This window comes from Sparus aurata, chromosome 8 (assembly GCF_900880675.1).
Source record: "Sparus aurata chromosome 8, fSpaAur1.1, whole genome shotgun sequence".
Classification (NCBI taxonomy): Eukaryota; Metazoa; Chordata; class Actinopteri; order Spariformes; family Sparidae; genus Sparus; species Sparus aurata.
Genome location: NC_044194.1, coordinates 13,282,824 through 13,309,752, shown reverse-complemented (window position 1 = coordinate 13,309,752; position 26,929 = coordinate 13,282,824). Strand labels below are relative to the sequence as shown.

At 40.1% G+C, this 26,929-nt stretch overlaps 1 protein-coding gene across 7 annotated transcripts; it reads left to right on the top strand.

The window, feature by feature from the left end:
• The first annotated feature begins 1,258 nt into the window (after positions 1-1,258).
• myrf (myelin regulatory factor) lies at positions 1,259-26,863 on the top strand. Of its 7 annotated transcripts, none has more exons than XM_030425740.1 (27): positions 1,264-2,033; positions 12,001-12,091; positions 12,220-12,504; positions 13,001-13,062; positions 14,207-14,429; positions 14,507-14,610; positions 14,790-14,904; positions 16,177-16,372; positions 16,460-16,536; positions 18,149-18,259; positions 18,353-18,458; positions 19,678-19,878; positions 20,139-20,247; positions 20,433-20,542; positions 20,625-20,785; positions 20,989-21,061; positions 21,163-21,245; positions 21,345-21,413; positions 21,512-21,595; positions 21,805-21,872; positions 21,992-22,066; positions 22,146-22,376; positions 22,535-22,637; positions 22,870-22,932; positions 23,646-23,751; positions 23,883-23,957; positions 24,096-26,863. In XM_030425740.1, the coding sequence occupies exons 1-27, from the start codon at positions 1,988-1,990 to the stop codon at positions 24,174-24,176; spliced, it is 3,108 nt and encodes a 1,035-aa protein (XP_030281600.1). In that variant the 5' UTR covers positions 1,264-1,987; the 3' UTR covers positions 24,177-26,863. The 7 variants fall into 7 exon arrangements, with proteins under 7 accessions (XP_030281605.1, XP_030281600.1, XP_030281601.1 ...); XM_030425741.1 differs by having other exon boundaries at positions 1,265-2,033; positions 14,531-14,631; XM_030425738.1 differs by having other exon boundaries at positions 1,265-2,033; positions 14,507-14,631.
• Positions 26,864-26,929: the final 66 nt, after the last annotated feature.

The window sequence follows — 26,929 nt, the reverse complement described above, 5'->3', positions numbered from 1 at the left end:
CTCCCCTCGGGAAGCCTTGACACAAAACACTCCTGTTACTGTATGGTTGTTTAAGCTGGGGGAATTCAAAAAGGCCCCACAGAGATCTTTTAAACCACTTTAATATATTGCAGATCAAAGTTTCGTTTTTACGAGGCAAGATCAGGGAGTGAGAAAATATTTGTTTTGAGGACCATGAATCAGGCGAAAACCGAACATGACAGCTCACAGTGACATAAGATCGAGTGTGTTGGACCAAACTGTATGCTGTTTTATTCTACTTTTTTACTTTTAAATAAGGCGTATTTATTTTTATAATTTGTATCCTCTAGCTCTATCTTTAGAGCCTCAATTAAAAAAAATATATATACAAAAGCATTAGAGACAGAGAGGAGAAATCTCAGGACGAGTAAAACAGAAAGGGAAACCACTTCCAGGCAGGAAAAACAGGCACTAGGATCACTCCAAAATTACAACAAGCAATGAGTCTGTTTGAATTTGTGTAAAATATGATAATAAGCAAACATTTTTCCTGTTGAAATGTTCAGGAAAATTATTTTTGGCTCAAATATTAAGACATATGTGTTTTAAAAAGTACCCAAAAGTCATAGTTGAGTACAAGTAAAACTATTGTGTGTTACCGTGGTAACAGTGAAAGTCACAAGTCAATGACTAATTTAGTTAAGTCTACTTTTCTGACAGTAAATGTACCTAAGTTAGTGAAAGAACAATTAAAGTAAATTGTTATATTCTTACACGTATGCATACAGTGAACTTTAAAGTGATAACCAGATCAGATGTAAGTTACATTTTTTTCTCATATTTTCATTTTTCTGAATCAGTGTTGTTTTTTTTTCAAATGTGATTGATGTTGAAATAAAGTCAAAACCTGCTGCAGCAATGTGCCTGTACAGTTACTAGTGACTAAAGTTATCACACAAATGTACTATAAATTGGGAGAAAAATGGAAGTATGCAAGTATGAGTAAATGTATTCAGTTATATTCCAGAAGTTTTTTTTGGGGGGGGGGGGGGGGTTTCAATTCATGTCAAATTGTTGTTTTAAAAAGGGCCCTTCACAACATGCCAGAGCCAATAATTATGTCTACAGAGTTCTTGATTTGTCCATCCAATAGTCCATAACAAAAATACTTTTCATGTATTAACATAGATGACGATGAAAAGCAGGAACATTTCACCCTCGAGAAGCTGTAGAACCAGTAAAGTTTTGCAATTTCTGCTTGATTTAGCCTGAATTGATAAATCGATCATCGAAGCAGTGGCCTGTGAATATTATTTCCACAGCTAATCAATCGACTATTTGTCGCAGCAGCCCCTTTGTGAAGTAAAGGCTATTGTTGATGAATGAAATGAAAGATAAGGTGGCTGCACACCACCACTTGAGAACAGACACACGCGTCTTTGCGGGGACATTTGCAGCAGCCTGGCGCACATCCCTCACCTGCCTCAGCTCCTCTCCTCCGACTCTGAGCTGCTGCACACATCCTGTCAGAGAGGGAGAGGCGAAGGAGGAAGAGAGCCAACAGAAGCGACCTGGGAGTCAAGTTTAGCCAACTTTTACGCACAGAGACTTGTCTTTTCCCATCGATAGCCAGTTTTCTTTTTTACGCACGATGATGGTATTTGCTGCGAAAGTGAGGAAACGCTTAACATGAAGGTCGTTTCAGCTGAAGTGAAAATGCGCCTGAAGAGAAGTTATTTGTTGGTCTCGTACGGATTTTTATCGGCACCTTAATTAAAAGTTTTAAAAGTTGTAGCCTTTGCTGCGGCGTCATCTGAGGCGTTTGGCTGAGGGACGTCAATCCCGTGCCAAGTTGTTGAACAGGGGGGGAAGAAGTTCTCCTCGTGAAGCTTTGGATGAACTAAAAAAAAAAAAGAAGAAGTTCATCTGGATTCCGTGATGTTCATGTGAAAGTTTCCCCGCTCCGAATTGATTTCGTTCGGACGAGGGGAGACTTTAATGGATTTTTTATGTGGGACCCGCTAGGATGGACGTGGTAGATGAAACAGAAGCGTTACAGAGATTTTTTGAAGGTAAGAATCCTTCATTATCATAAATTACGAATCTATGTATTAATATAGTTCAGTATTATAAACCAATGTAAAGATGATTGACAGCATAATAGAAAACGTTTTTTTTTTTGTTGTTGTTGTAATATTAACATCCAGATCTGACTTCTAGATAACTATTTCACTGAATAAATCAAAACAAAATTCGTTTCTATCTTTTGTCAGTTCTAGTTTTAAGTTTTATTGAGTGTACAGTCTGGTTTCAACTATTATCATGCACCGCACATGACAGGTGGTTAACAACAGTGATATATGCAGCTGATCATATAGGTGGATTTTTCCCCAAACACCTCAGTCTGTTTTCTTCTCGGCTGCTCGTCTTTAAAAAAAAAAAAAAAAAAAAAAAAAACAACTTCAAAATTCATGAAGACAGGAGGGTTAACGGGTGCGGGGCGCAAAAGTGCTGCTGATGGGGAACAGATCAAGTTAAACGGGGAATCCTTAGGAGGAAAAAAAAAGAAGAAAGAAACGAGGTGGAGGAGGGTGGGGTTGAGGGTTAGATGGGTGTAGGAATTCAAGTCAAGATAAATGGTGTGTTTTGCAAGGACACTGTGGCACAATGTGTGCGTTAGAGACAGGCATGAGCGATGTGATTGTAAACCAGTGTTACTGATGATCATCGGACGGCACACACACACATGGATAGGGCCAAAGTCAGTTCAGAAAAGTGGCAATTTAACAGTTTGATAAATATGCCTTACATACTGTGAGTTTAAATCTTTACAACTTTTTTCCTCGCATATACAAAGAGTTTGATGTGTTCTCTCATGCTGCTTCCTTGATTTACCAAACATTTTCATACCTCTCCTTGACTTTATCATAATTGATCAGTCACAATTTGATAATCCATCCTGTTCCTGTGATAAATTAAATGTATCACTAACAAGGCAGTCACGTTTGGTCACATTTGTTTGAAAAGTTTCTCACTCCACTTTGTGATTTACACGTTGCCACAGATCTGTGTCTCTCTAATAGTTTTTCCTCAAAGAAACTTAGTGTCAGATGTTCCAGGAGAAGTCAAGTGCACATAATAACACATTTTGAGGTTTTATTTATAACAAGTTGTCTGCAGAGAGACTTAACACTTGATTGTGGTATACACAGAGTGTTGACTCGAATATACACAACCATCCATGACTGTCAGAGGTTTCTCTCTATTCTGACAGGAATTTAGTGTGTTTACATTCTTGCTTTGGGAGTTCGAGAGATGTTCTTTCTTTGGCTTTATTTCAGCCACTTTTGCTTGGACTAAAATGTCAACCTGTCCATGAGAATTTTAGAGTAGGTGCCGCCTTAGATGCTTTATTTTCCTATTTTACTTTTTCTTAAATTACTCTAGTTATATCATTATTTCTCTCTCAGTTTGTGGATTCAGGCCTTCACACATCAATCTTGAATTTGAATTGGTGACAAAAAGCGTCATCAACAAGCTTTTGATTTTATTCATCATGTAATAAATCATATTTCTCTTTATCCTACCTCAAAGAGAAAGACACTCACACTGAGCGCTTTAATGGATCTCGGCACTGATAAACTGTGTTTTAATCGGATTAGTGAAATATGTATACATTCACACTAATGCACAGTGTGCATTCCTGGCATAGCCTCAGTGGCTGTTAAAACACAATGAGGTGAGACTGGTGTTTCTCCTGGAGCATTTGGCTCCTGCGCTCTCTGACTCCATTAGAGTGACAGTGAGCAGACGGGGTGAGGAGGTGAGATACCGCAGACTCGGGGTGGAGAGGGACCGGCCTGTTGAGAGAAACCCAGCTAAACCTCCAACCCCCTCAAAACTTGACCTTCTCCTCCTCTCTGACTCACTTAGACAACAAACAGCCACTCTCAGAGCCGTGTTCGCACATTTATTGCCGTTGTGTGACTCCAAGCAGTGCCCCATCCTGAGTCAACCGAACACTTGATTGAACGGTAATCCACTGTTTCTGTGTTAGTCTTTCAGGATGTCCTGAGACAAAACGCATTGAGATTGAGATGTTAGCGTGCAGTGATTTGGAGATAAGAGAAATGGTCATGCAGAGAAATAGTGTTTGCCACTGCCATGAATGAGGATCCAGCAGACGACTGCATGTATATAAACTAGAATAAGAGTCTACAGCAGCTTTGTAAGGCTGTACACAGCAGCACTTTGAGCTGAATACTGACGTAAGAAATAAGGCTTGCAGCTAAGAGTTACTTTCATTTTCAATTCAACTGCCAGCCATTTCCTTTGGTTAATTGTGTACTCTTTAAAATGTCTGAAAAGAGTGAGGAATGTCCATCATGATTTCCTTAAGTGACAGCTTCAAACGTCTAGTTTTGTCCAACCAAGAATCCAAAACTCAAAGAGACACATTTTACAGCCCCAGGAGACAAAGAAAACGAGGAGCTGAAAGGGATGCATTGCTGGCAATTTTGATTCATAGAATTTCTACAAAAAACTTTCAATGAAATAGTTGTAGATACATTTCCTGTAGATTGATAATTTAATTATCTAGCTGTAGTCAGAATGTTAACATGCTTACAATGACTGGGGCCTCTTTTAAAAAAACTGACTTATAGAATAAGTTTACTTGGTTTTTGTGCCCAAAATAAAAAACCACATCAGTTTTCTTTTACTATCCAGCTCTGTATCCCCGCTCTGTCTGAAACACTCCTGTCTCTTTAAGGCCTCCCGAAAACCCTGTCTCCTCTGATTGGTCAGCTCACACATGCCTGAGCTAGCATCGTGTCTTCAGTTGGCTTTTTTAGCTTCCCGTTAGCTTCACTTCTATGTGCTACACGCTGATAAGGTTTGATATCAAGAAGTCACAGAATTAAAGGCGGGACTTCTCATGAGGCGTTTCAAGAACAGTGTTTTCTGTGGGAAAGAGGAGCTCCCATTGGTGCCGACTTTGACCTTTTCAACTTTCAAGACCTTCTACATGCACAAGAACATATAGATCACACTGAGAGAGAGGGGGAAAAAACAAAATAGTCAAAAAGTATGATTTATGCAGAAAAACTTGTTCAAGTAGTTGATGAAATGGAAATGATCTTTTCTCTAAGCGACTTGATGTAAGTGATTTTTCTGTTGATTATGTACATTTGGGGTATTGCATTTTGGGAAGTACATGTGTTCAAGCCTTTTGTGAACTTGGCATGGGCTTTATGAACAATGTTCAGCAGTGACACACTCCAAAGACACACACTGTGAGCTTGAGGTAGTTTGTACGCCCATCCAAAATGTTTGATTTTCTCTTTTGGTCCATGACTCTCCTGATTAAACCCTCATTTGTGCTATGGGGAAACAGACCCTTATCATGGCAAGTTATATCATTAATAATGGCTAAATTACACTTAATAAATGGGGCAATAGTTAACGTTATTAATCACATCTGTGCTTTTCCTGCTTTGGAAAGTCAAAATTTCTGCTGTAACAATTAAAGTTGAAAGTGTTTGACCAAGTATTGACCTGATGATTGTTATTAAACTGTATCCGCCAGATATAAAACACATCCACCTTAACCACCTTAGTCTGGTGATGAATTTGTTTTTAGTCATTTTGCCTCACTGCTCGAGCAACTATATCAAAATTCCCATTAAATCCCGCTGTACTCCCACAGCGGTTGTGAATCATGAAAGCGAAGGCCGTCGTCCATCTTGGAAAACCTGTGTGAAGCAAGTTTGGATGGTTCCTTTGATTTATAGGTTTAGCGGTGAACTGCGGTGAGAGGAATGTATTGTTTTTGGGCAGCGAGGCTTACACCACTCACAGAGTAGGTTTTATTTTTCATTGTTGGCTCATTCACATCAATAATGACTGCCAACGGAGTAATCCTCTGCCAGGGAGTGTTTATGTGCGCTTGAACTGGACTTCATGAGATTGATTTACTTGTTTGTGTGCATGTGTGTGTGTGTGTGTGTGTGTGTAACACCTAAAAGAGAGATGTTCTGTATAAAAAAAGTTTACTAGTTGTCTGCATCCTGATATTATATTAGTCAATGTCACAGATCTATTTTACCCAATTAGAGCCACAATTACGGCAGGTGTTCATCAGAACAGCTTTGTCTGAAATTGGTAGAAACAATTTTTTTCTTCTCTCTTCTTCTTCATGTTGCTTGATTCTTATTTGTGTAGGATACCTGTACCTTCTTCTTTTTCCTCCTCAGTATCTTCCTCGTCTCCTATCATCGTCTTTCTTTCCACATCTGCAAAGTGTCTAGCCCTCAAATTCAACCTCTCATTCGGAGTGTCTCGTTTTTTTTTTCCTCCGACCTCTCTCCGTGTCCTGGTCCCAGCCCTGTCACTCCTGTAATCTCCTGAGCCAGGTCCGCCGGTGCAACCAGTGCTTGTGTGCGACAAGGGCTGTGTGTGGTAGCCTGGTACAGCCCTTTCTCATGACTGGGAAATAATCCTCATTATAACACTCTCTGAAGCCTTTCTCACACACACACTCACAGAAAAATGCACGCGCGCATATACACATACACACACACACACACACACACACACACACACACACACACACACACACACACACACATCTGTTACCCTGATCTGCATCTCCCAGGTCTGCAGAAGTAAAGACTTTCAGCCCCGAGTAGGGAAACATGTGAAAAATAGAGGGGAATTGTTCTTCTCATCTTCTGTTTCAGGTGCTTTCATCTCAAGGACGTCAACATGCTTTGGCTACGCGCAGGTACTCTGCCGCTCTGTCTGCTCCGCTTCTCTTTAGATGTGATTTATCAGTCCTTACCTGATGAGGGGCTTCTATTCGTATTCACCTCTTGATCAATGTCTGTGCCGTAGTGATGCTCTTGACTCTTTTACCAATAACCGAAGATCTGGAACTCTCAGGCTACACGTCTAGAGTAGATCTGACACATTTCCTTTCTTTTACTATTTGTTTCGGTATGTGTAAGTGTGTCAAATTGTTTGCTGTGGGCGCAAACCCTGTGCCGCATCTTGTAGAACAGCTAAGAGATTGTTTGCTTGTGTACATTGATTATGTTGACATTACTGAGACCCATCAGGTCGTTTTAATTGATTTTTGAGACGGAGAACATCATTTTAATCAGGCTTATTTGGAACTGATCACCAAAAGTGCTTCCAAATATAGAATGGCATGCGTTGAGACTTTGATCAAACTGAAATCTGTTTTAATGTTTGTTTTTTATCGTTCGCTCAGCATGTAAACTGTTGTTATGTTTCTTGGAAAGTGTATTCACAGTCTGTACAATGTGTGTATATGTCTTGGGTGTACAGTCGTGTTCGTTGAAGTCTAAGTGTTTGATAATCAGACGGACTTTGTTCCTCCTCTCTGAGTGTTTAATGATTAACACCAAGTTGTGAGTTCTGACAAATCTCATTTCGAGGCAGAAATCTGTTAAAAATCAGCGTTTTACAGGTTTTTATATTCTGTTAGACATGTTTTCTTGCCTCTCAGTATCCTTGATAATAGTTTATACTACTCCAAAAAGAAGATGATTACATTACATGCTATCAGTTTGAAAAGAAAGTGTAAAGGAAAGGAAAAGCTGTGCATTTGATTGACTGATATAAGTCAAACCATGTGTAATTGGCACCCACACACTCGGTCCTCTGTTTGTGTTCATTTTAGATTATTACTCTGCTGACAACCCAGGCATTGAAATGGTGGCACAACACACACACACGCACAAACAAACAATCACACACATACATGCACGCGTATGCTTACACACACACTCGCACACACACACACACACACACACACACACACACACACACACACACACTCCTCTCTCAGCCGCTAATCTCTCAAAAGGCCAGTCTGTATCGAAGTTGGCCTGACAATCATTTCACTGTTCCTTGTTAGACACAGCTGTACAGAGAACCACACAGAGGGCAGAGAAACTTACACATCCAGTTCACGGCAATTTAAACTTTAAAGTGATTTTACAGTTACTTCATTTTTTTCCTATTTGATCCACACAATAACAGCCTTTAATGGCAGCATAACCTAGAACTTTCCTTTTACTGTGGAGGCAAAGTATGTTGTTTGTAGATTTTTACAAAGTTGGTGAAAGTTCCAGAATTAGGCAACAAACATGCTGCATTTGTTCTTAGTGAACACGTTCATCAGCTGCAAAGTTATGAGAGACATGGAGCGAATGTAACACAAGCAGTGTGGCTTGTTAGAGGTCGTAGTACTCGAGTCTCTGGCCCAGCCTGGCAACAATATTAATGCCTCGGCTATGTAGAGTATCTAATTGTGGTTGAAATCTAGCGAAATCCTTCTTCCACTGTTAAGTCTGACATTCAGTACATCCAGCAGCATGCTCTTCACATTGTTCAACTTGGAGTAAGTTTTCAGTTCTCAAAAAGTGTAAACGTTAATTTTTTTTATTACAAATTCATTTAGATCATTTCCTCCTGAAACATTTATTTTTACTCAGTGCAAACTAATTAAAGGGGCTATAACCAATATTTTTGTATGAAATGATAGTTCGCAGGGGGTCACTCCGAGTAATAAAGCTTATCGGACCAATTTTCCGAAACTGGTGAAAAAAATATACTTGCCCTGATGTAGCATCTGTATAGTCACAACGATGTATCAACACTAAATAATCTGAAATTACAAAGTAACTCGTTCTAAAGTCTTCAAATAAATGTAGTGGAGTAGTATGAATTAGCAGAAATTGCGAGTTGGTGCTTTGCAAGTTTCAGCTCCTTGTTCTGTTGTCCGCACGACTTTGGCATAAACTTTACTGTTTTGGAGCACTCGAACCACTCTCACAGTGTCGTTCTCAGCCGCAGCGCAGAGATTTTGTTCGTTCCTCACTCAGCATTTCAACAACAGCAGACAGACAATTAGCAAACAGCTGGTGATATTACTCTCAGGAGCTGGTGGAGACCAAAAACAGAGCTAAAACTGAGTGTGTTACACAATAATAATAATAATGATAATGCTCAATAACTGCTGGATGTGCAAATACTTTTGCTAACAAGTTAGTGTTGTGTCCTCAACTTGTTTTCTGTTGCCCCTGGTGGCTAACAATGTTATTGCAGGCTTATGTAATTTAAATGATTGCTTTAGATGAGACGGGTTGTAACTATCCATCAACGGGTATTACGGGGATGTTTCCTGTAGTGTACTCAAGTCAGTGTATTTATTTGCCAACAATCTTGAGACACACATTTGGCACTCTATTTAGAGCTTTTCTTTGATGTACAGTCCCCAGTTAAAGGGTATTTTAAGAGCTTTATCCAAAGAAATATTGAATGGAAACAACCAGGTCTTGGGAGCGGACTTGATGTTGATGCAGGTCTTGAGTTTTCTCCACTCTCGACTTGAACTCAGCTATGCTCAGCCTTTAACTTCTTACACAAATATGTCTTGATTACAGCCCCGTTTCGTACTCTCTCTTCACTTTTCCTTGTAGGTTTTTTCCATTTCCATTTCCATTCCATCCTTGGACATCAAACTTGTGCTCTGCCTTTCTTGCCCCCGCTCTCTTCACCCTCCATCCATCCACCCTCCCCTCTCCGCCCATCTCTATTTTTCGTTATCAGACCTGCCAGCTTAAATTTACTGCCTCTTTGGGTGGGGTGCACATCTGGATCTTATTTTACGGGGAACCATCCTGCTTCTCTCCCCGTGCACTGGCACGTATTAAAAGACATCAACCATCTGTTTCTATCCAGTGAAGAGAGCCAGTCAGTGTAAACATGCTAGTTTTCTCAAGAAACATGGACACGTGAGGTTGTTTTATGTTAACAAACAGAATGTGGGGTGTTCTTCAATTGACGGTTTTAAGATGTCGATGCTTATATGTCAGCTCTGCATTTGGATGAGACAAAGTAATGTGTCGAGGCATTAGAGAGAAACTGTGACAGTGATGCTAATTAGTGACCTTCTGTCGGGTTCCTTGTGAAGGGGGAAGCGTTAGTGCAAGCACAAAAAAAGGAGATTTTTTTTCCAATACTAACACAAAAATTCCTCACATTCCCAACTGAGTAGCTGCTTAATCTATCAGAGAAAGAGTGTGTGTGTGTGTGTGTGTGTGTGTGTGTGTGTGTGTGTGTGTGTGTGTGTGTGTGTGTCTGTGGTTGTCTGTGGTTGTCTGCCCACCCACTGTATACCAGGTCCTTCCGCTCTGCCTCACCCCCTCCCCATCCTGCTCCCCCTCGCTTCTCTCACAATTTGGGACAAATAGTGACAGCGTTAATGAAAATAAATCACTCATTTGAGCAAGTTGCTTGTGTACTCTATATATAAAGTGATGTAACTTTTCTAAATATATGCATAAGAAAGTGCTTGGTCTACATGTTGGTGTTTTAAAGATTAAGTGGGGTCATGTGTTTGGGATTTGCAAGGCTTTGGCTATCAAAGGAGGAAAGTGACCCTGAGGTGAAGAAAGGCGAGCTTTAGAGAATTATAAAATTACTTATGCTATAGCATTATATAAAACTTCTTCAAATCATGCCTCACACAATTAGAAGAAGCAAACCTATTTGATGAAGGTCAGCCATGGATGCAGGAAGTCTGCTTGCTGAGCGACACATCATGAAAACCATTAATTCTCCACCTGCACAATATATTGTCACATATATCCGCTTTACAAACTTATACTCAAAATACTTCACTTTTCACAGTTCCTTCTGTACACATTGTTGATAGTTAGGTAGGGGCTTTTAACTAGCTTTTTAACATACAGTAGCTGGCTGCTAAAATGAAGGAAAACTTTTGTAATTGAAATATTGAAATAGCTGTTTTTTTACAAATTAAATCTCTTTTAAAGTTTTACTGCTCACTTTCACAAGGCAGTATACGTCAGTCACTTCCATTTATTGGCAGCTCTTCTAAGCACAAAGTGTAAAAAAGAGCCATTGCAACCCAACGTTTGCATGTGGCTCACTAACATCCCTAAAGATTATCTATATATCTATATCTACACACAAAAATGAACAGTAAGCTATCAACAAAATATACAAAGCGGACTGTGAAAGGTGAAGTATTTTAACTGAGTTACGGAAGAAAAAGCACTGAGATAACTATATTAATTGATAAAAAATGAAAAGCACATCCACAAGATATAAACATGTTCTTTCTTATACTCAGTATAGAAAATGTACAGTATTGACAAGAAGGTGCAAATAATCAAGAGGTTGATTAAGTTCATCCTAACTCAACCATTCACTAAATTAAATGATTTTATGAGGGAGTCGGGGGAATTTCTTTGCTGTTGTTGACTGTTTAGTGCAGATGTGTTCACATTTGCCATCTGCTGCAGTGCAAAACATTTTGTCAAATTGTCATTAATAACTGTTGGTAAAGTGTATCCTGGCCTTTCAAATTAATGAAAAAAATCATCAATGTTGCACGGCATTTACTATGACGTCATTATATAAATCAATAAATCAGCACCACTGGTTAGTAATTTTGTAATTATGATATAGGTGTCAGTTTACAATAACTCTGATTTAAAATGGGGAAAAGGCAGCTGACATACACAATAGTAGCCATTTACTGGGGGTATTTTCCAGTCTAAATGTGTAAGCAGTGAGGGGCTGAATCATCAGTATGTGATCTGTAATGTTGACTACTAACACATATTTAGACTGTTGGTCACTCATGTAATATTAATCTTTAAATCCACAGAAAAGCAAATCAGAGCTTCTTTTCACATGATCTTGATTGCGTGTTTGCCAAATATTGTGCAATTTGCTGATACAGTCTGTAATAAAGTTCTTTGGAATACACAGAAAAAGCTATGAATAATAAAAGAGACCTTAATATGTCATTAGATAAATCTTCTGAGAAAGTGTTACAACATACGCTTAGGCTGTCATGGCAGTGTGTGTGTGTGTGTGTGTGTGTATGTGTGTGTAGAGTTGCTGAAAGATCCCCATTGCTAATTCCCAGATGCTCTCCATCTCCCCTCTGTGTTCCCAACCCTCCCTTCACCACAGGTCATGATATTACCAGCTCTCTGGAGCCAGCCAACATCGACACCAGTATCCTGGAAGAGTACATCAGCAAGGAGGACGATAGCACTGACATGTCAGTAGGGACTCCAAACCGACCCGGCGACGTCAAAACAACACGAACCAACCGAATCAGATCATGTTGTTACAAAGGAATTTGTTTTTTCTGATAAGGCTAATCCCCCTTTTTTTCCCCTCTTTCAGCTGTTTCTCAGAGGTCCACAGCGCCCCAAATTACTCATCTCCCCAGGCGGGAGTATCCTCCGCTGGGGGGTTGGTGTGTGGTGTGAGTCCCCCTATTCCACTGCGCCAAGGAGCCCCTCTACCTGGGCCCCCTAACTGTCAGAACGTCTACCCCCCAGGTCCATCCCTGGGCCTCCGACACAGCTACTCCTGCCTGGGTCAGCAGCAGCAACACCAGCAGCAGCAGCAGCAGCAGCAACAGCAGGCTCACATCAAGCCTGAGCACAGGGGCCACTACGCTCCGGGGTGAGCACAACACCTCAGGGGGGAGATGGAGGGAGGAATTATAGCATGAGTTGGTACTCAGGAATGTTCAAGAAATGCTAACATTTTTAACATGAATGCGGGCAAAAGTTGCAGCAGATGACACTGTATGTTGTCTTAAAGCATGCAACGAAACCAGACACACACCCTACTACGGGTCATTCATGCAATCAATACTTGATTAAGCTTCATTTGTTCAAATAAAGCACCAGCTCCTCAAGAGGGGGAGGGAGGCTGATAACAGACAGAGAGAGAGAGTCAAATTACATCCTGACGCACACAATCTTGTGTAAAGAACGCTGACTCTGATCCCAGTTTCTCCCTTTAATATAATGACAGTTCAGAAAATAAGAATATACCAGGAAGGGCATGCCAACTTCAAGCATGGTAGTTCTTTAAGAATTGAGGTATTTCAATCCTTTAAAGGTCAAATGTTGCTGTTTTTGTGAGTGTAACATCTACCACCGTCTGATTTTAGGACACTACCTGAGTCCCCCCCAGACTCCAGCTCAGAGCCGTACTCTCCTCAGCAGGTGAATGGTAAGTACCACGTCTTCTCTTCCTTGATTGTGACAGAGGGACCACACAACAAACAGAAATTGCGTTTTTTATTCTGTAAACTGAGTCAAAGGAAGCCAGTGATGTGTCCAAGGTGTATATGGGTCACAGCCACCTCTGCTTGAGTCGATATCTGTTACTCATCACTATATTGTTTCTGAGCATGAAGACAAACAGAAAATCCAGTTCATGTGCAGGCCAATCAATATGTGTCTGTCATTTATTAATCACCAGATAAACATGAATTGATTTTGGTGACAAAATTAAATGTTTGGAAGCTCTTTAAGCTTTGATTTCAAGCGTTTCCACCTGCTTATGTTTGATTTGTTTAGAATAACACACCAGCAGTCCTCAAAGTCATTTTGCACCTCTTGCCGTTCACACACCTGTGTTGGTCTCACCTATTAGTAAGAAGGTGTGGAGTAGTGTTATCTGATGGGCGTCCCTCCAGTTCCCCAGTTTGAAACAATGGAAAGTACCTTAAGCCAAGGTTGGAAGGAAACTGAATGAGCTGCAGTGTGAAATGAGGACAAGAGAAAAAGCTGTGTTCTTTGTGATTTTTGATACATATATTTTTAATGTATAATTATGTAAACACAGTCATTGTTTAGTTGTTCACGCCACTTTACTTTTTCAGTTCACTCTAACCGCTTTCATAGCCTCATATTCTGCCACAGCAGGCAGCTGTTTTTATCAAAGGGGCACTACGTAGTTTTGGGGAAATTTTTATATTTAGAATACTAGTGAGGTAATAATACAACCTTTTCCCGTAACTGAATAAACAAGCTGTTCTCAGAGCAAAATAATATCCCCAGAACACTATTTGAAGCTAGAAAGTTGGCATGGTCCTCCAAAGATAAACAAAATAAACAAGAAGAAATTGTGTTTTTCCTGAAGGTCATTTTGTTTATTCATCTTGTGCAGTCATGAAAACTACCTGCTCAACACTCCAACAACAGCAATTACAACTAGGGACTAGGTGCTGAACATGGTATAGCATTTATCAGCTGAAAAGTCAGATATTTTTCACTCGGGAGCCTGTGGAGACCAAAAACAGAGCTAAAACAGAGTGTGTTACATTCTCTAACCCTCACATAAACTTTATGCTCCTTGTTGTGTCTTTCAGATCCTCATATGATCAGGACCATGACACCAGAAAACATGTGTCACATGACGCCGACGCCACCACTCCCGCCACACGGGCACTATCCCAGCATGCATCGGGACATGTACTTGAAGCCTGAGCCCATGATATCACAGTATCCTATTGGTCCGGCCACAAGCGGAAGTGGAGACATGCAGCAGACGCAGATGCTACATCAGTTGCTGCAGCATCCTCAAGGACAGGAGTGAGTCAGAGGAGGGTTGTGCTGTCCAGTTTATATGGAATATAGGGAATGATGGGAAGGATTAGTAACGTGAACAGATTTGTTTCCATATCCTCACACAGCGGAATCCCCGTTCACCAGGCCAAGAAGAGGAAGCACTCCGACTCACCCAACAGCACCCTCAATTCCCAAATCCTCACAGGTATCATCAAACAAGAACCAGGTAGGCAGGCATCTTTCTCCTCTTTCTCGCCTCCTCTACCTCACGCTCAGCTGCTCTTAACCCTTACAGAGATAAAGACTTTTACAGAACAGTTGCAGACATTCTCAGCCTTCTTCTATCTTGCTTTAATTTATTTTGTTTCGATCTTTTTGCCACAGGTTTAATGCAGGATGCGGACAACGCCTACCTGGACCCAAACTATCAGTGCATCAAGTGGCAACCTCACCAGCAGAACAAGTGGACACCACTGTATGACGCCAACTGCAAAGAGCTGTGGGTGGAATTTCTTTTTGGCACGTCTGCACATGTCGAGGTCTTTATTTTAGGAAAGAAAAAGATCTGAAAGCACTCTGATGAGTCAGTAAAAGATGTTATAATTGGTTAAATAAATAATAAGAATACAGCGGGAGTGGCTAAGGACTAGCAGGGTTTCAGAGGTCCACAAATTCCTCAGAGGTGAGTTGTGTGGGGGAGTGAACGTGTGCAGGGTTTCGGCTTAGAAAGACAACGTGAGGAGGGGTAAAGGGAGAAATTAGTGTACACCTACTTTTGCTTTTGCAATGCCAAAATAGAAAGAAGCATCGATAGGGAGGAGGGTTTAAAATGAACTCACAAGACCTTTCAGATATGTTATCAAAACCACCTGGTTGCACATCACAGCTTTTAGCGCACTTGGAACAAAGGGTTCTCATTTGATTTGAATTAGATTTATTAAAGGGAAGTTCCAGCATTTTTTTTACACTGGGTAGATGTTTATATATTTTGGTGTGTAAATGAGACAAAACTCACCGAACGGTTTTGGTTTAGAGTTTCAATTAAATTTTAATGAAGTTTGTTTTAGGATAAAAGAATTACTGTTTATGTAAATGGATTCTGGTGGCTTTGGGGAAAGTGATATCATGGCTGTTTCTAGTTATACAAAAAGGATTTTATCCTTAACAAAAGTACAGATCCTTTCCCTAATGTTTTCGGACACTAACAATAACAATGTTAGCCTGCCAGTGACCAAAACAAATACTTTTAGTGACCTTACTTTGACTGTTCAAGGATTACATTGCAACCATTGCATCCCGTGTTGTAGCTGCCAGCCGAGGTGATCTGCTGGACCGATTTGAAAACATTTAGAGACAATTAGTGTTTTACAGACCAAAATATGTAGACATATGGAGCAGGTTTGAAAGTAAGTCTTTCAGTGGATCTTAGCCCTCAGGGTTGTGCATGATGCCAGGACTGAGGCCCGGGGCCTGTGCAACGGGCTTTGTATTTGCATAAAAACTGAATTCCTTAAGCTCTTAATTTTATGTCAGCACCACAGGAGAATAAGATGGCTCTCAGGTTTACCCGCTCTATATCAGAGTCAGTTACTCAAGCCACATTCTTCTATGACCACTTTATACCCCAAAAACATGTGGAACCCCCTGTTACAGGGTCAAGTGTCTCCCCCTGGTGATAACTATGGAAAAACCCTATTTCCACTCTTCTTGGAACAAACGTGAGCCTCCTGTTCACGTCACTCACACGTCACATCTCTTTCCCTGTCTTCAGTCCGATGCCGACCTACCGGGTTGACGCTGACAAGGGCTTCAACTTCTCCTTGGCTGATGACGCTTTCGTTTGCCAAAAGAAGAACCACTTCCAGGTCACGGTGTACATCGGCATGCTGGGAGATCCCAAGTACATCAAGACGAGCGAAGGCCTGCAGCCCATCGACTGCTTCTATCTCAAACTTAATGGAGTAAAGGTGACTGAGGGCACAACATGGGCCATGAAACATAACTGTTAGCTCTCCAGTGTATTGAGTGTGTTTTATTTCTCTCCTTGTTGCTAGGTGGAGGCCATGAATCAGTCTATCAGTGTGGAGCAGTCACAGTCTGACCGCAGCAAGAGACCCTTTAAGCCAGTACTGTGAGTGTGAGACTTTGAAGCAAAAGTTCATGATTTTCCACCCTTATCACTACAGGTGACATCACCACGAAACTTCCCTCAGTTGATTTATTACACTAGGAAAAAAATGGGTTTTGTATTACAACTTTTTGAAATTGTATGTTTTGATATGCAAGTGAATCATGATCGAATAGAATATGAACAAATTAGCACCAGAACAGCTATCTAAACACTGGAAAAAGCCAAGTTCAAAACTGTTGTTTTCATTTTGTTGACATGTCAGAGTCAAATTTTGGATTTCTCTATTTGTAACTCTATAAATCGGAAAATGCTGTCATGAATCGCTAAAAATACACAATTTAAGATTTTTTTGCCATGATTTTACGAATAAATAAATGTTACTTATATCAGGCTATACATGATATATAAACAAAGCCCTCAGTAAAAACATTCAGGATATGGAAAGGAATAAAACTGTTAACTTGCCACTGAGGTTGATATTTCTGGGTATGAAAAACGAAAGATATGTATTGTAAAATTTCACACATTTTACCATTCAAATTGTGAATAGAATTGTTACAATGCATATCACTGTGAAACTTCCCCAATTGATTATTTACCTTCAGACAATTCTTGTTTGTATTGATATTTTATGTTTAAATATGCAAATTAGGCTAGATAATCAATATATGTCAATTTGCTTTCATGTCCAGAAAAGAAATCTGAACTAAAATAATAACATAAATGTGTATTTTGGGCTTTTTTGTGTTATGGTAGCAGAGTATCCCAAAATCTCAAAACTGATCAGTGCATGAAAAACCATGTTTTACCTGTAATGTCTCCCCTTAAAGCAAAAGTCAGTTGCCGATATACGTATTAAAGCTGTTTTTGCTTGCTGTAATTATTCCTCCTGTTCATACCATTCATTAAAAGCCTACAGCATTATCAGTGCAAGTGATGAGGTACAACATCGACATCGATTTTGTACAAAAGAAAGTACTAAGACTACACGCTGTACAAGGGAACATGGGACATCACAAACAGCATACAACCAACCAAAAAGAAAATGTATCTGTTCATTAAATAATCAATTGAAACAATAATGAAGTGCTGCTGAGCAGTGCAGTCAAGGTTTTTTTAGCAAATTAAGTGCTCTTATTATGATTGGAACAGTGGGGAAATTTAAACCTATTGTGCTTTGCCCCAAAAAAGCCTGTATCTCCATCCAGATGAGAGAAAGACAAATTCCTCCAAGAGTGGATGTTCAGAGTTGGCCAACATCGATGTTGCCTTCTGCAGAATTTGTCTGTTTTAAACATCTGCCAAGGAAAGCTGTTGCGTGCCAGTTATTTTGCAGGCTATTTCAACATTATTGGACAGGCGATTTTTGCTGTGCACAAAAGAGGAATTTTGTATTGAGTGAGGACTGTGATTTTGTCTCGCATCATTTAGACTGAAAGTGCATTATGAAGGGATCTTTACTGACCAGTGTGAACCAGAGGAAAAACTGTTTAATTTAGCTTGAAAATTACTTGAAACGTTGTGACTCAGTCCTTGAACTGAAGCAGAAACAGTATAAATCTGTAGAAGGAGGATTTTTTGCATCATATATTTCTGATTTTGTCTCTGCCAGGGTCACCCTGCCCTCAGAGCAGGTCACAAAGGTCACAGTGGGGCGGCTCCACTTCAGCGAGACCACAGCAAATAACATGAGGAAGAAAGGCAAACCAAACCCTGACCAGAGGTGAAAAGACATCACATGAATAGCACGTGATTCCCTATGAGCCAGTAGAAGCTATAGTAGTCATATCTGTTTCTGATGTTTGCGTCCTGGCAGGTATTTCATGCTGGTGGTGGCGCTGCACGCTCAGTCCCACAGTCAGAGCTACACTGTGGCTGCTCAGGCGTCTGAGAGGATCATCGTCAGGGTAACGTCTGGCCATGTCTGTCTGCCTCCTACAACAATCATATCCCTTGTTAATGTGGCACCTTTCTCTTGCTCTACTACACATACCTCTCTGCGCTTTAACATCACTGTGTAGAACTCAACATCTTCTCCATTGTCTGTCTTTCCATTCTGCGTGGCTGTGATCACATATACTGTACACTCCACTGTACGCAGTTTTTGGAGAGTTCAAATTGAGAAACAAAGTGTGTCGTCACCGTCCTGTGAAACCCACGTGTCTTCAAAATGTCAACCCTTCATGAGCTAATAAAAAACATTTTCAGCTTTGTGGTAATGCAATTTTCACATAATTCTGTGGTTTTTTAAATGACTTGTTTAACTAGAGCTTTTGCTACACCCATAAATGACTTTTGAACCACAGTTGATCTAAAGCATTAAAAATCCTCAACTTTGGAGAAACATGGTTTTCTGTGGACAATGATGGTATTGCACTTACTCCTGACATGACATAAACTATGTAATACAATGTATATTTAATTACCTAAGCTTAATTGGTATTAGACCTATTTGAAAGCAGCATAATCATGTACTTGTTTCTAACCAATGTGCTTACAGGAGGACATAATTTAGTAAATAACTTTGTTTACATAGTCATTAGACTATGACTAAGTTATAAGGTCCAATGAAAGTGAGTTCTTTAAATTGTGCTGAAGGAATGGGTCCACATTCTGGGAAAAGTTTGCTTTTTTACCTCATGTCTATATGATAAGTATGTAGCTGTAACCAGCAGATGGTTAGCTTAGCGCTGCATTAAAGGAGACATGTTAGGCTTTCAGGTATATGATTTTATTTTGGGTTACTAATAGAAATCGTTTGAGCTAAATCAATTCTAATGAGCCAAACTAGCTGCTAGACATTAATTATGCAAATGTGTGACTTGATGATGTCACATAATTAAAGGCGGGACTACTGACGCAGCGTCTCAGGAGCAGTGTTTCCTGTGGGAGGGAGGAGCTTCTGTTGGAGCAGACTTTGATCTTTTTAACTTTCAAGATCTTTTACATGCACATAAACATATATAACAAACCAAAAGAAAGTGGAAAGTGGCATCAATCTTCTGATTTAAACACTCAACAAGAAAGTAAATATTTTCCACAATGTTGAAATATTCCTTTAAAATTATTGCAGTCATTCTTTTAGCCAATCTTTCAGAAACATCTGAACATTGTCTGTGCACCTTTGTCTCTCTGTTACAGGCATCCAACCCAGGCCAGTTTGAAAGTGACAACGAAGTGCTGTGGCAGCGAGGTCAGCTGCCAGACTCAGTGTACCACCACGGGAGGGTCGGCATCAACACCGACCGGCCGGACGAGGCCCTCGTTGTCCACGGCAACGTGAAGGTCATGGGCTCCCTGGTACACCCGTCTGACATCAGGGCAAAAGAAAATGTCCAGGAGGTCAGGATGACACTCATTGTGTATCTATATGGTTGTGTGTTTGTGTGTGTGTCTGTTTCCAAACTGTCAGCTTGTGTCAATGTGTGCCTCATGTGCTCGTCACCATGAATCATGTCATCCAAATGTCCGTGCTGACTCTGCAGTTCGACTCTGACTTGTGTCTTTTCATTGTACTTGACCCAAGCACTCTCATCTGCAACATGAGCATCGTGTTTTCATACCATCTGCATGGACGTCATTGTCACTCTGTCTGTGTGTAGGTCGACACCACAGACAATTTGAAACGGATCTCTCAGATGAGGCTGGTCCATTATCAGTACAAGCCTGAGTTTGCTGCCACCGTGGGCATAGAGACCACTGCAGAGACTGGTAACGACTTCATGAATAACCAAATGTTTGCCCCAATCACCTCATGTCTTTGTACACTGTGCATCGTCTTATCATCTAAATGTCGTAAAATTTTACCTTTCTCTGGCTGTTTGTGTATTGTTGTGCAAGTGTTTCCTTGATCTGCTTTTGCTGCTCTTCATCACTACAACACTGTCCTACTGCAGGAGTGATCGCTCAAGAGGTTCAGCAGATCTTGCCTGAAGCAGTGAAGGAGGGGGGCGACGTGGTGTGCGCCAACGGAGAAACTATCCCCAACCTGTTGGTCGTCAACAAGGTAATAAATGCACATAAATACACATCGGGCACACACACATAACTTCCATACACACTAAGAGCTTTCCTCTCTAATTCTAAAGGACCGTATCTTCATGGAGAACGTGGGAGCGGTGAAGGAGCTGTGTAAGCTGACAGACAACCTGGAGACTCGTATAGATGAGCTGGAGCGCTGGAGCCGCAAACTGGCCAAGCTGCGTCGTCTTGACAGCATGAAGAGCACCGTGAGTGGAGGCACAGTCAGGTGAGAAAGAACTTGTATGAATCTTGTATGTGAATAAGATAATTTACTAGTTTTCATTAGAAAATATTATGATATAATTAACTGATTCAATATTGCTGCCTGCACAAAGAAAAAACACAAAACACTTTTACATTTAAAAGAAATACGCCTCCAAAATTCTCCAAAGAATTCATAAAAAACTTTTCTCTTTCTTGTCCATGCAGCCAATCAGGGAGTTACTTTAGCAGAACAGGAAGTGGCCCCCTCAAGAAAAAGCCAGTCAAACCTGGGAGCAAGGTCTGTGGTGATAATGACTAAAGGATTTATTCTTAAACTGTGTTATACGTGAAGAGCAGGATTTGCAACTTTGAGTGTTTGTCGTTTTGTGTTTATGGCAGAGTCCAGTCCCAGATCCAGGCTGCATCAGCCAGAGGTTCATGCAGGGAACCATCCTCGCCCTGGTCGTTGTCATGGCCTTCAGGTAGACTGAGACAAATGTGTTCGGGGAGGGAGTGGTGTGTCAACAAAAAATCTAGTAGTGACATGATGATAATATGTATTTCTTTATTCCCCATGACAGTGTCATTTCTATGTCCGTCCTTTATGTGTTGACCCTTCACCACAGAGGAGACGTCACAGAGAAAGATGGGTACGTGCTTTCGCAGGATACAAACACGTTAAAGTGAAATAAATCATTTCCACTCTTCATTAATGTCTTTCTATATAATCTCTCCCTGCCTTCTGTAGCCATGTTCCTTCCTGTGTTCTCTACATCTCTTGGATGCCCATCTTCACTGCCACTGTAACTTTCTGTCCACCTGTCTGCCCGTGGTACGCTCTCAACACCTTTCCTCTCTTATTACTTCTTTTTCTGAGCTACTCTTTCAGTCTTAACTTTGATTGCTTAGTTGGGTGTTTCTTTTGTCCTGTCTGAAAGGAGACCATGAGTCACATATTCAAAATGTATTGAGTTCTAAAGGTATCATAACTTTAACTTAAGCATGCTGGTGACCTCCTGTACTGCCATCTGATTGGTGCAGGTCCAGAGCTGCGCTGGGATCCTCACGCAAGAGTGCATTCACTCCACCATCCACCACACCTGCACCAGGTGAGTGGAGAGCCAGACTAAGTGACTGACCGATAAACTATGTAGGTCGTTTAATGATATTATTGAATATAAGTATATTTTAGAAAGGTTCTGACCCTTTTCTCTCACAAACATTTCAGCTTGCTGTTCTACCACCACCATAAACAACCAATCAGCTACAGTTTTGACACTGAGTAACAACCAATCCACAGCAGGTAAGTGGAACAAAATACGAGATGTCTTCCTGAAGTAAACATGTGTCTTCGATGTAGCTTAATTATCTTCCTTCTCTAGATTTAGGCAGCCTGGTTCCCACATCGAGCACTATTATTAAGAAGGCCAAGTCCAGAATAATCGACAAGGACAGCCGAGGAAGAAACCGCCTGAGTCACACCTCAGCACCTTTGTACTTTGCCAAGTCTAAAAGGCCAGCACCTACAGACCCGGATGGAGTGGGAACTGCCAACCGCCTGCCCGGGGGTCAGCAGACGGTGTCACGCAGACAACGCAGCCTACACACAAAGGGTAAATCCACAAACACCTGCCCTGACTCTGCACTTTTTTCACACACATAATATGAAGTATGCAAACACAGGAAAAGCATTTGTTTAACAACCGCAAACAAGTCTTATCTACATACAGTACAGTGGAATGCTATGGTGCTCACAGTGCAGCTTTTCTAGCTCTTGCAGGAGGAAGGTCAGCTCCGTCTCTGACGAGTCTACATATTGTGGAGACAAACCAGGAGATCACAGCACAGAGTTGCGCAACACCCGAGAGCTGCAGGTATACACCGACAACTCTCACTTTCGTACTAATTGGGTTGAGATCTGGTGACTGTGAAGGCCACAGCATATGATTCACATGATTTTAAAAGAAACTGTTCATTGACACGCCACTCTATGTACAGAAGCGTCTGAATTTTACATGTTTCTCTACCCATATATTCAAGCTACTTGTCTACACACTTTCACATTGTCTCTGCATATCTCATGTTTTTTTTCTCCATCAACCCTAGTTACACAGTATCACTCCACGGAAAGAGAAATTCCTCCATGTCACAAATCACTTTGCACATGACGTGAGTATACAAACATTGCACTTTGGTAATAACTGCACACATGCCATGGTAACACTGTATTTTAGGGGTCCATAATGTCCTAATAATTCAGTTTTCTGTAAAGATGCATGAAATTTGGCACTTTCTATGCATTACAATAGAGATGGTTAAAATTGTTACACTTCGAATTGATTGCTAATGTAGCTTGAAGGTTTGTTCATATAGCACCATTCAGAAAAAGGCAATCCAAAATAACAATAAGAATAAGACATTAAAAATCTATTTGGCCAGATAACAGATTGTAACAATTTACAAGTTATTACTCTAATTATTTGAAAGCCACAGCAAACATTAACAAAGACCTTGGAAGTCAGTGCCAGCTGAACATGCCAAAATGTCAGTATTGTTCACAGATAAGCATACAGTTCAGCAGCTATGAAGGAAAACATCTGCAGATGATCGATGAAACATTCGGGTTGAATGGGACTTTTGTTTCAGGGGTAGTGCTTTTGAAAACAAAATTATCAATATGTCCATCTCTGTGTTCTCTACAAGTTCCAAATTACATTGTTACTTCATGTTGACTTTCAAGAAAGGAAAGAACTGATCAATAAATCAAAGCATTACCCATACAAGTAAAAATTGAAATGTCAACATATTTATCTTTACTATATTTACTTACATTTATGAGTCTGAGGGCTACAGAGACATAAAGCATACTTAATTGATTGCAGGTCCACGAACAGTGTGTGGGTACGACAGTGTGGAGCCACCAAGGGACGTTTATGCCCCAACCACACAGAGACTGAGTTTTATGGTGAACAGAGTACATCAACAAAGGTATATAATAAGATACTTAATCATGTGTCATATAATGGAAACATATTGTCTTCTTTTATGCTATTTCTGTATCTGAAATTAGCATTATTAGTCATCACCGACCGATTATATTCTTTGTGCTTTCCTCTAAGGGGACTCATCACCTGTGGTCAGTGCCTGTGATGTCTTTCCAGGACATCACCTATCACTTCCGTGTCTCCCTCTCTGTGAGTAAACCTGGCCTCTAAAAATATTGTCTTTCACACACTGTAGACTTGAGTCCGCTGTGTGTGTTGTTGTGCTCTTAGTTTGAATCAAGTCAATAGATTAATGATTTTTTATCTCCACACGCTTGTCATCGACAGAGTGAAGTGAGCTGTGCCACTGAAGGAGAAACCTCATCATACTCTGACTACCACTTTCTCATTCAAAGCAGCTGCGTGTGAGATGGAAGACGGTGCGTCCCAGTGCCTTCACAATACGCCATGTTTTTTCCTTCGTGGTTCCATTTGTACGCTGTTGTGATGGGATCGGGTTTGTCTCATCATTGTACATTATTTTTAAAGATATTCATACAGAACAAACTATATTCCACTGCCCCCTCTGTATTCTCCTCCATATGTACATGCATTAAGACATCCCTTGTTGCTGTGATCACTGGAATTTGAAACACTGTTTAAGTCCTTTTGTTGTCTATCACTGAAAATGTTTTAGATCACTGTAATTGACAAGTGAGTTGTGTCACTGTTAACTGCTATTTGTGTAAGTAACATTCATACGTTTATAGCTTGCTTTATTACTGATCTCTATGTCATCCATACTTATTATAAGCCATAATTACTTTGTAGCAGAATTCAAGTCCAGGCTGAGATACTGTAGATGACATTGCACGCATTTTGTTTTTGTTTTGTTTTTTAATACAATGAATCTGTATGTACACTGAAACCAGTATCAACTGAAAGCAAAACCACTTCTCAGTAGTTTTATACACTGGAGAGAAGATCATTGGCTTCTGCCGCTGAAGGCCTCAGTGAATGGTTGCAGCTCGCACTGGAAATATACCTCAGTAGTGCACACTGGCAAATCCTGGGTCTCTACAGTGGAGCATTGTGTTTGAGGCCGCTGCAGTCGACTACGCTGTCTGCTGTCTGCTGTCTGCTGTCTGTCTCCTCATGCAGCATCTGACTCAACACTGTACAGAGCAGAGAATACTCTGCAGGATTCCTGGCTCAATTGTAAAAGAAACTTCAAATTGTAATATTAAATGTTTATGCATATGCATACTATTACACAGAAACCCTCATTATCGTTCACCGAGAAATGAAAATTCAGTCAGTATTTACTCACCCCCATGCACATTGAAAGTTTCCGAGTCCACAAAATATTTTCAGAGCTTTACAGTGCGACAGCATTACAGCATTTTCCTAAACAGCTGAAGTACATGGTGACTTGTGTTAAACGAAAAGAAAAAATAACTGACAATAACATAAAATGGCCTCACACAGCTTGTAATCCAAGTCTTGAAAAGACATTATTTACACTCTCGATTCATTGTCCTGCTCATCCAACCACTTCAGAAGGAGTGCCCGCCAATTTTGGATCTTGGGGCTTCAAGAGAGTTGGATTTCTGGGGACAAGCTGTATGGATCCAATGTGTTTTTGTTTTTATGTTGTTTTTCTAAGTTCTAAAACAAGTCCTCATCTACTTAAATTATTAGTGGAATACTGTTTTGCTGTGAAACTCACAAAATGTGTTGTGGACTACAAACCTTTACCTGACATTCCATCGTGGTGGGAGTTAGAAGATAATGACATTATACATTTACAGTTTGGGGGGAACTTATCGTCACAATACATTTTAAGAGTCATGCTTCTTTCAGCAGATTTGCTGAATGACATGCGATAAGACTGGATAAGTAAACAAATCACTGGAAATGAACATGTCGAAACACTGACGGCTCTTTGCATCTGATAGTGGTGCCAACACTGACAATATTTCAAGAAACACTGGAATAGCTTACACTGTATTTTGCTTACTGGACAGAATGCTGGTGAGGCAAAAAGCAGCACATATCATGTCAGGTGCATCCCCAATCATTTCTCTAAAATGATACATCTCAACTTGGATGCAATTTAAATGCTGATTCAACTTTGGACATTCCATTTTAATGGTTGATCATGAACCTGAGAAGGAGTTGCATTTCTTAACTCTAGAGACAAAAAAAAAAAAGAAGGATATTATACACTGGACTCTTTCATGTATTTCTCTGGATGTTTTTAATTACTTTTCCTGTGCCCATACAATTAAAGATATGCAGTGATAACACTTTTTAATATAACTGAACTGTATAACGTTTCCTATTATCCTTTCCTGTTTTAAAAGGCATTATCATGTTTCTCTCACCATCTTGCTTTCGTTGAAATTTGTTTTTAAATCCATATTCCATATGTGTCTGTGTCCAGAAAGAAAAACACAATAGTGTATCTCAAATGCAAAATCAATATTAAATAGGAAAAACAGCCATCAGACAAAAATGTATGGAATTTTTCATGATATGAAGACACTGTACAATACTTTCGGTACAAGTGTATGACTTCAGTGGGTATAGTGGACTATTTTAGCTTATTTATAATGCACCAGCTAGCATAATGAAACCACTGTAGCACTTTTTGCACTGTATATATAAACTGCTTTTATTCTATCCAGTGCACCAGACTGTTTTCATACTCTGGTAGAACTGCATTGCATGTAACTGTATAGCTTCATTTTGTTACTACCAATGCTCCTTTTTATCTGATGTGTTTGGTCTTTTATTTTTTTGTTTTTGTTTTTATAGTTGAAATTGTTGGTTGTTGTTTTATCAGTAATATATTAACTTTTGTTTAGCTAATGGAGCCCAGGCATGATTGATAAGCATTGAAAACACACAAAAAACACATACATTTCTGATTAGCCTAAAGCACAATTTGTTAAGAGGAAAAATGACATAACACTGAAACTCTTTGAGGGTTTTAATATCACTACTTTATCCTTTAAGCCCATTTTATCATTACATTTTCAAAGCGTTTTGTCAAAAAAAAATGCTGTAATACTATGAATGCATGTGGTAAATAAATTTGTGATTGAATTTTACTGTTGTGTCTGATTGTCCAACTGCTTTATAGACTGAAGACAAAACGTCCATTCTGTCCAATAGAT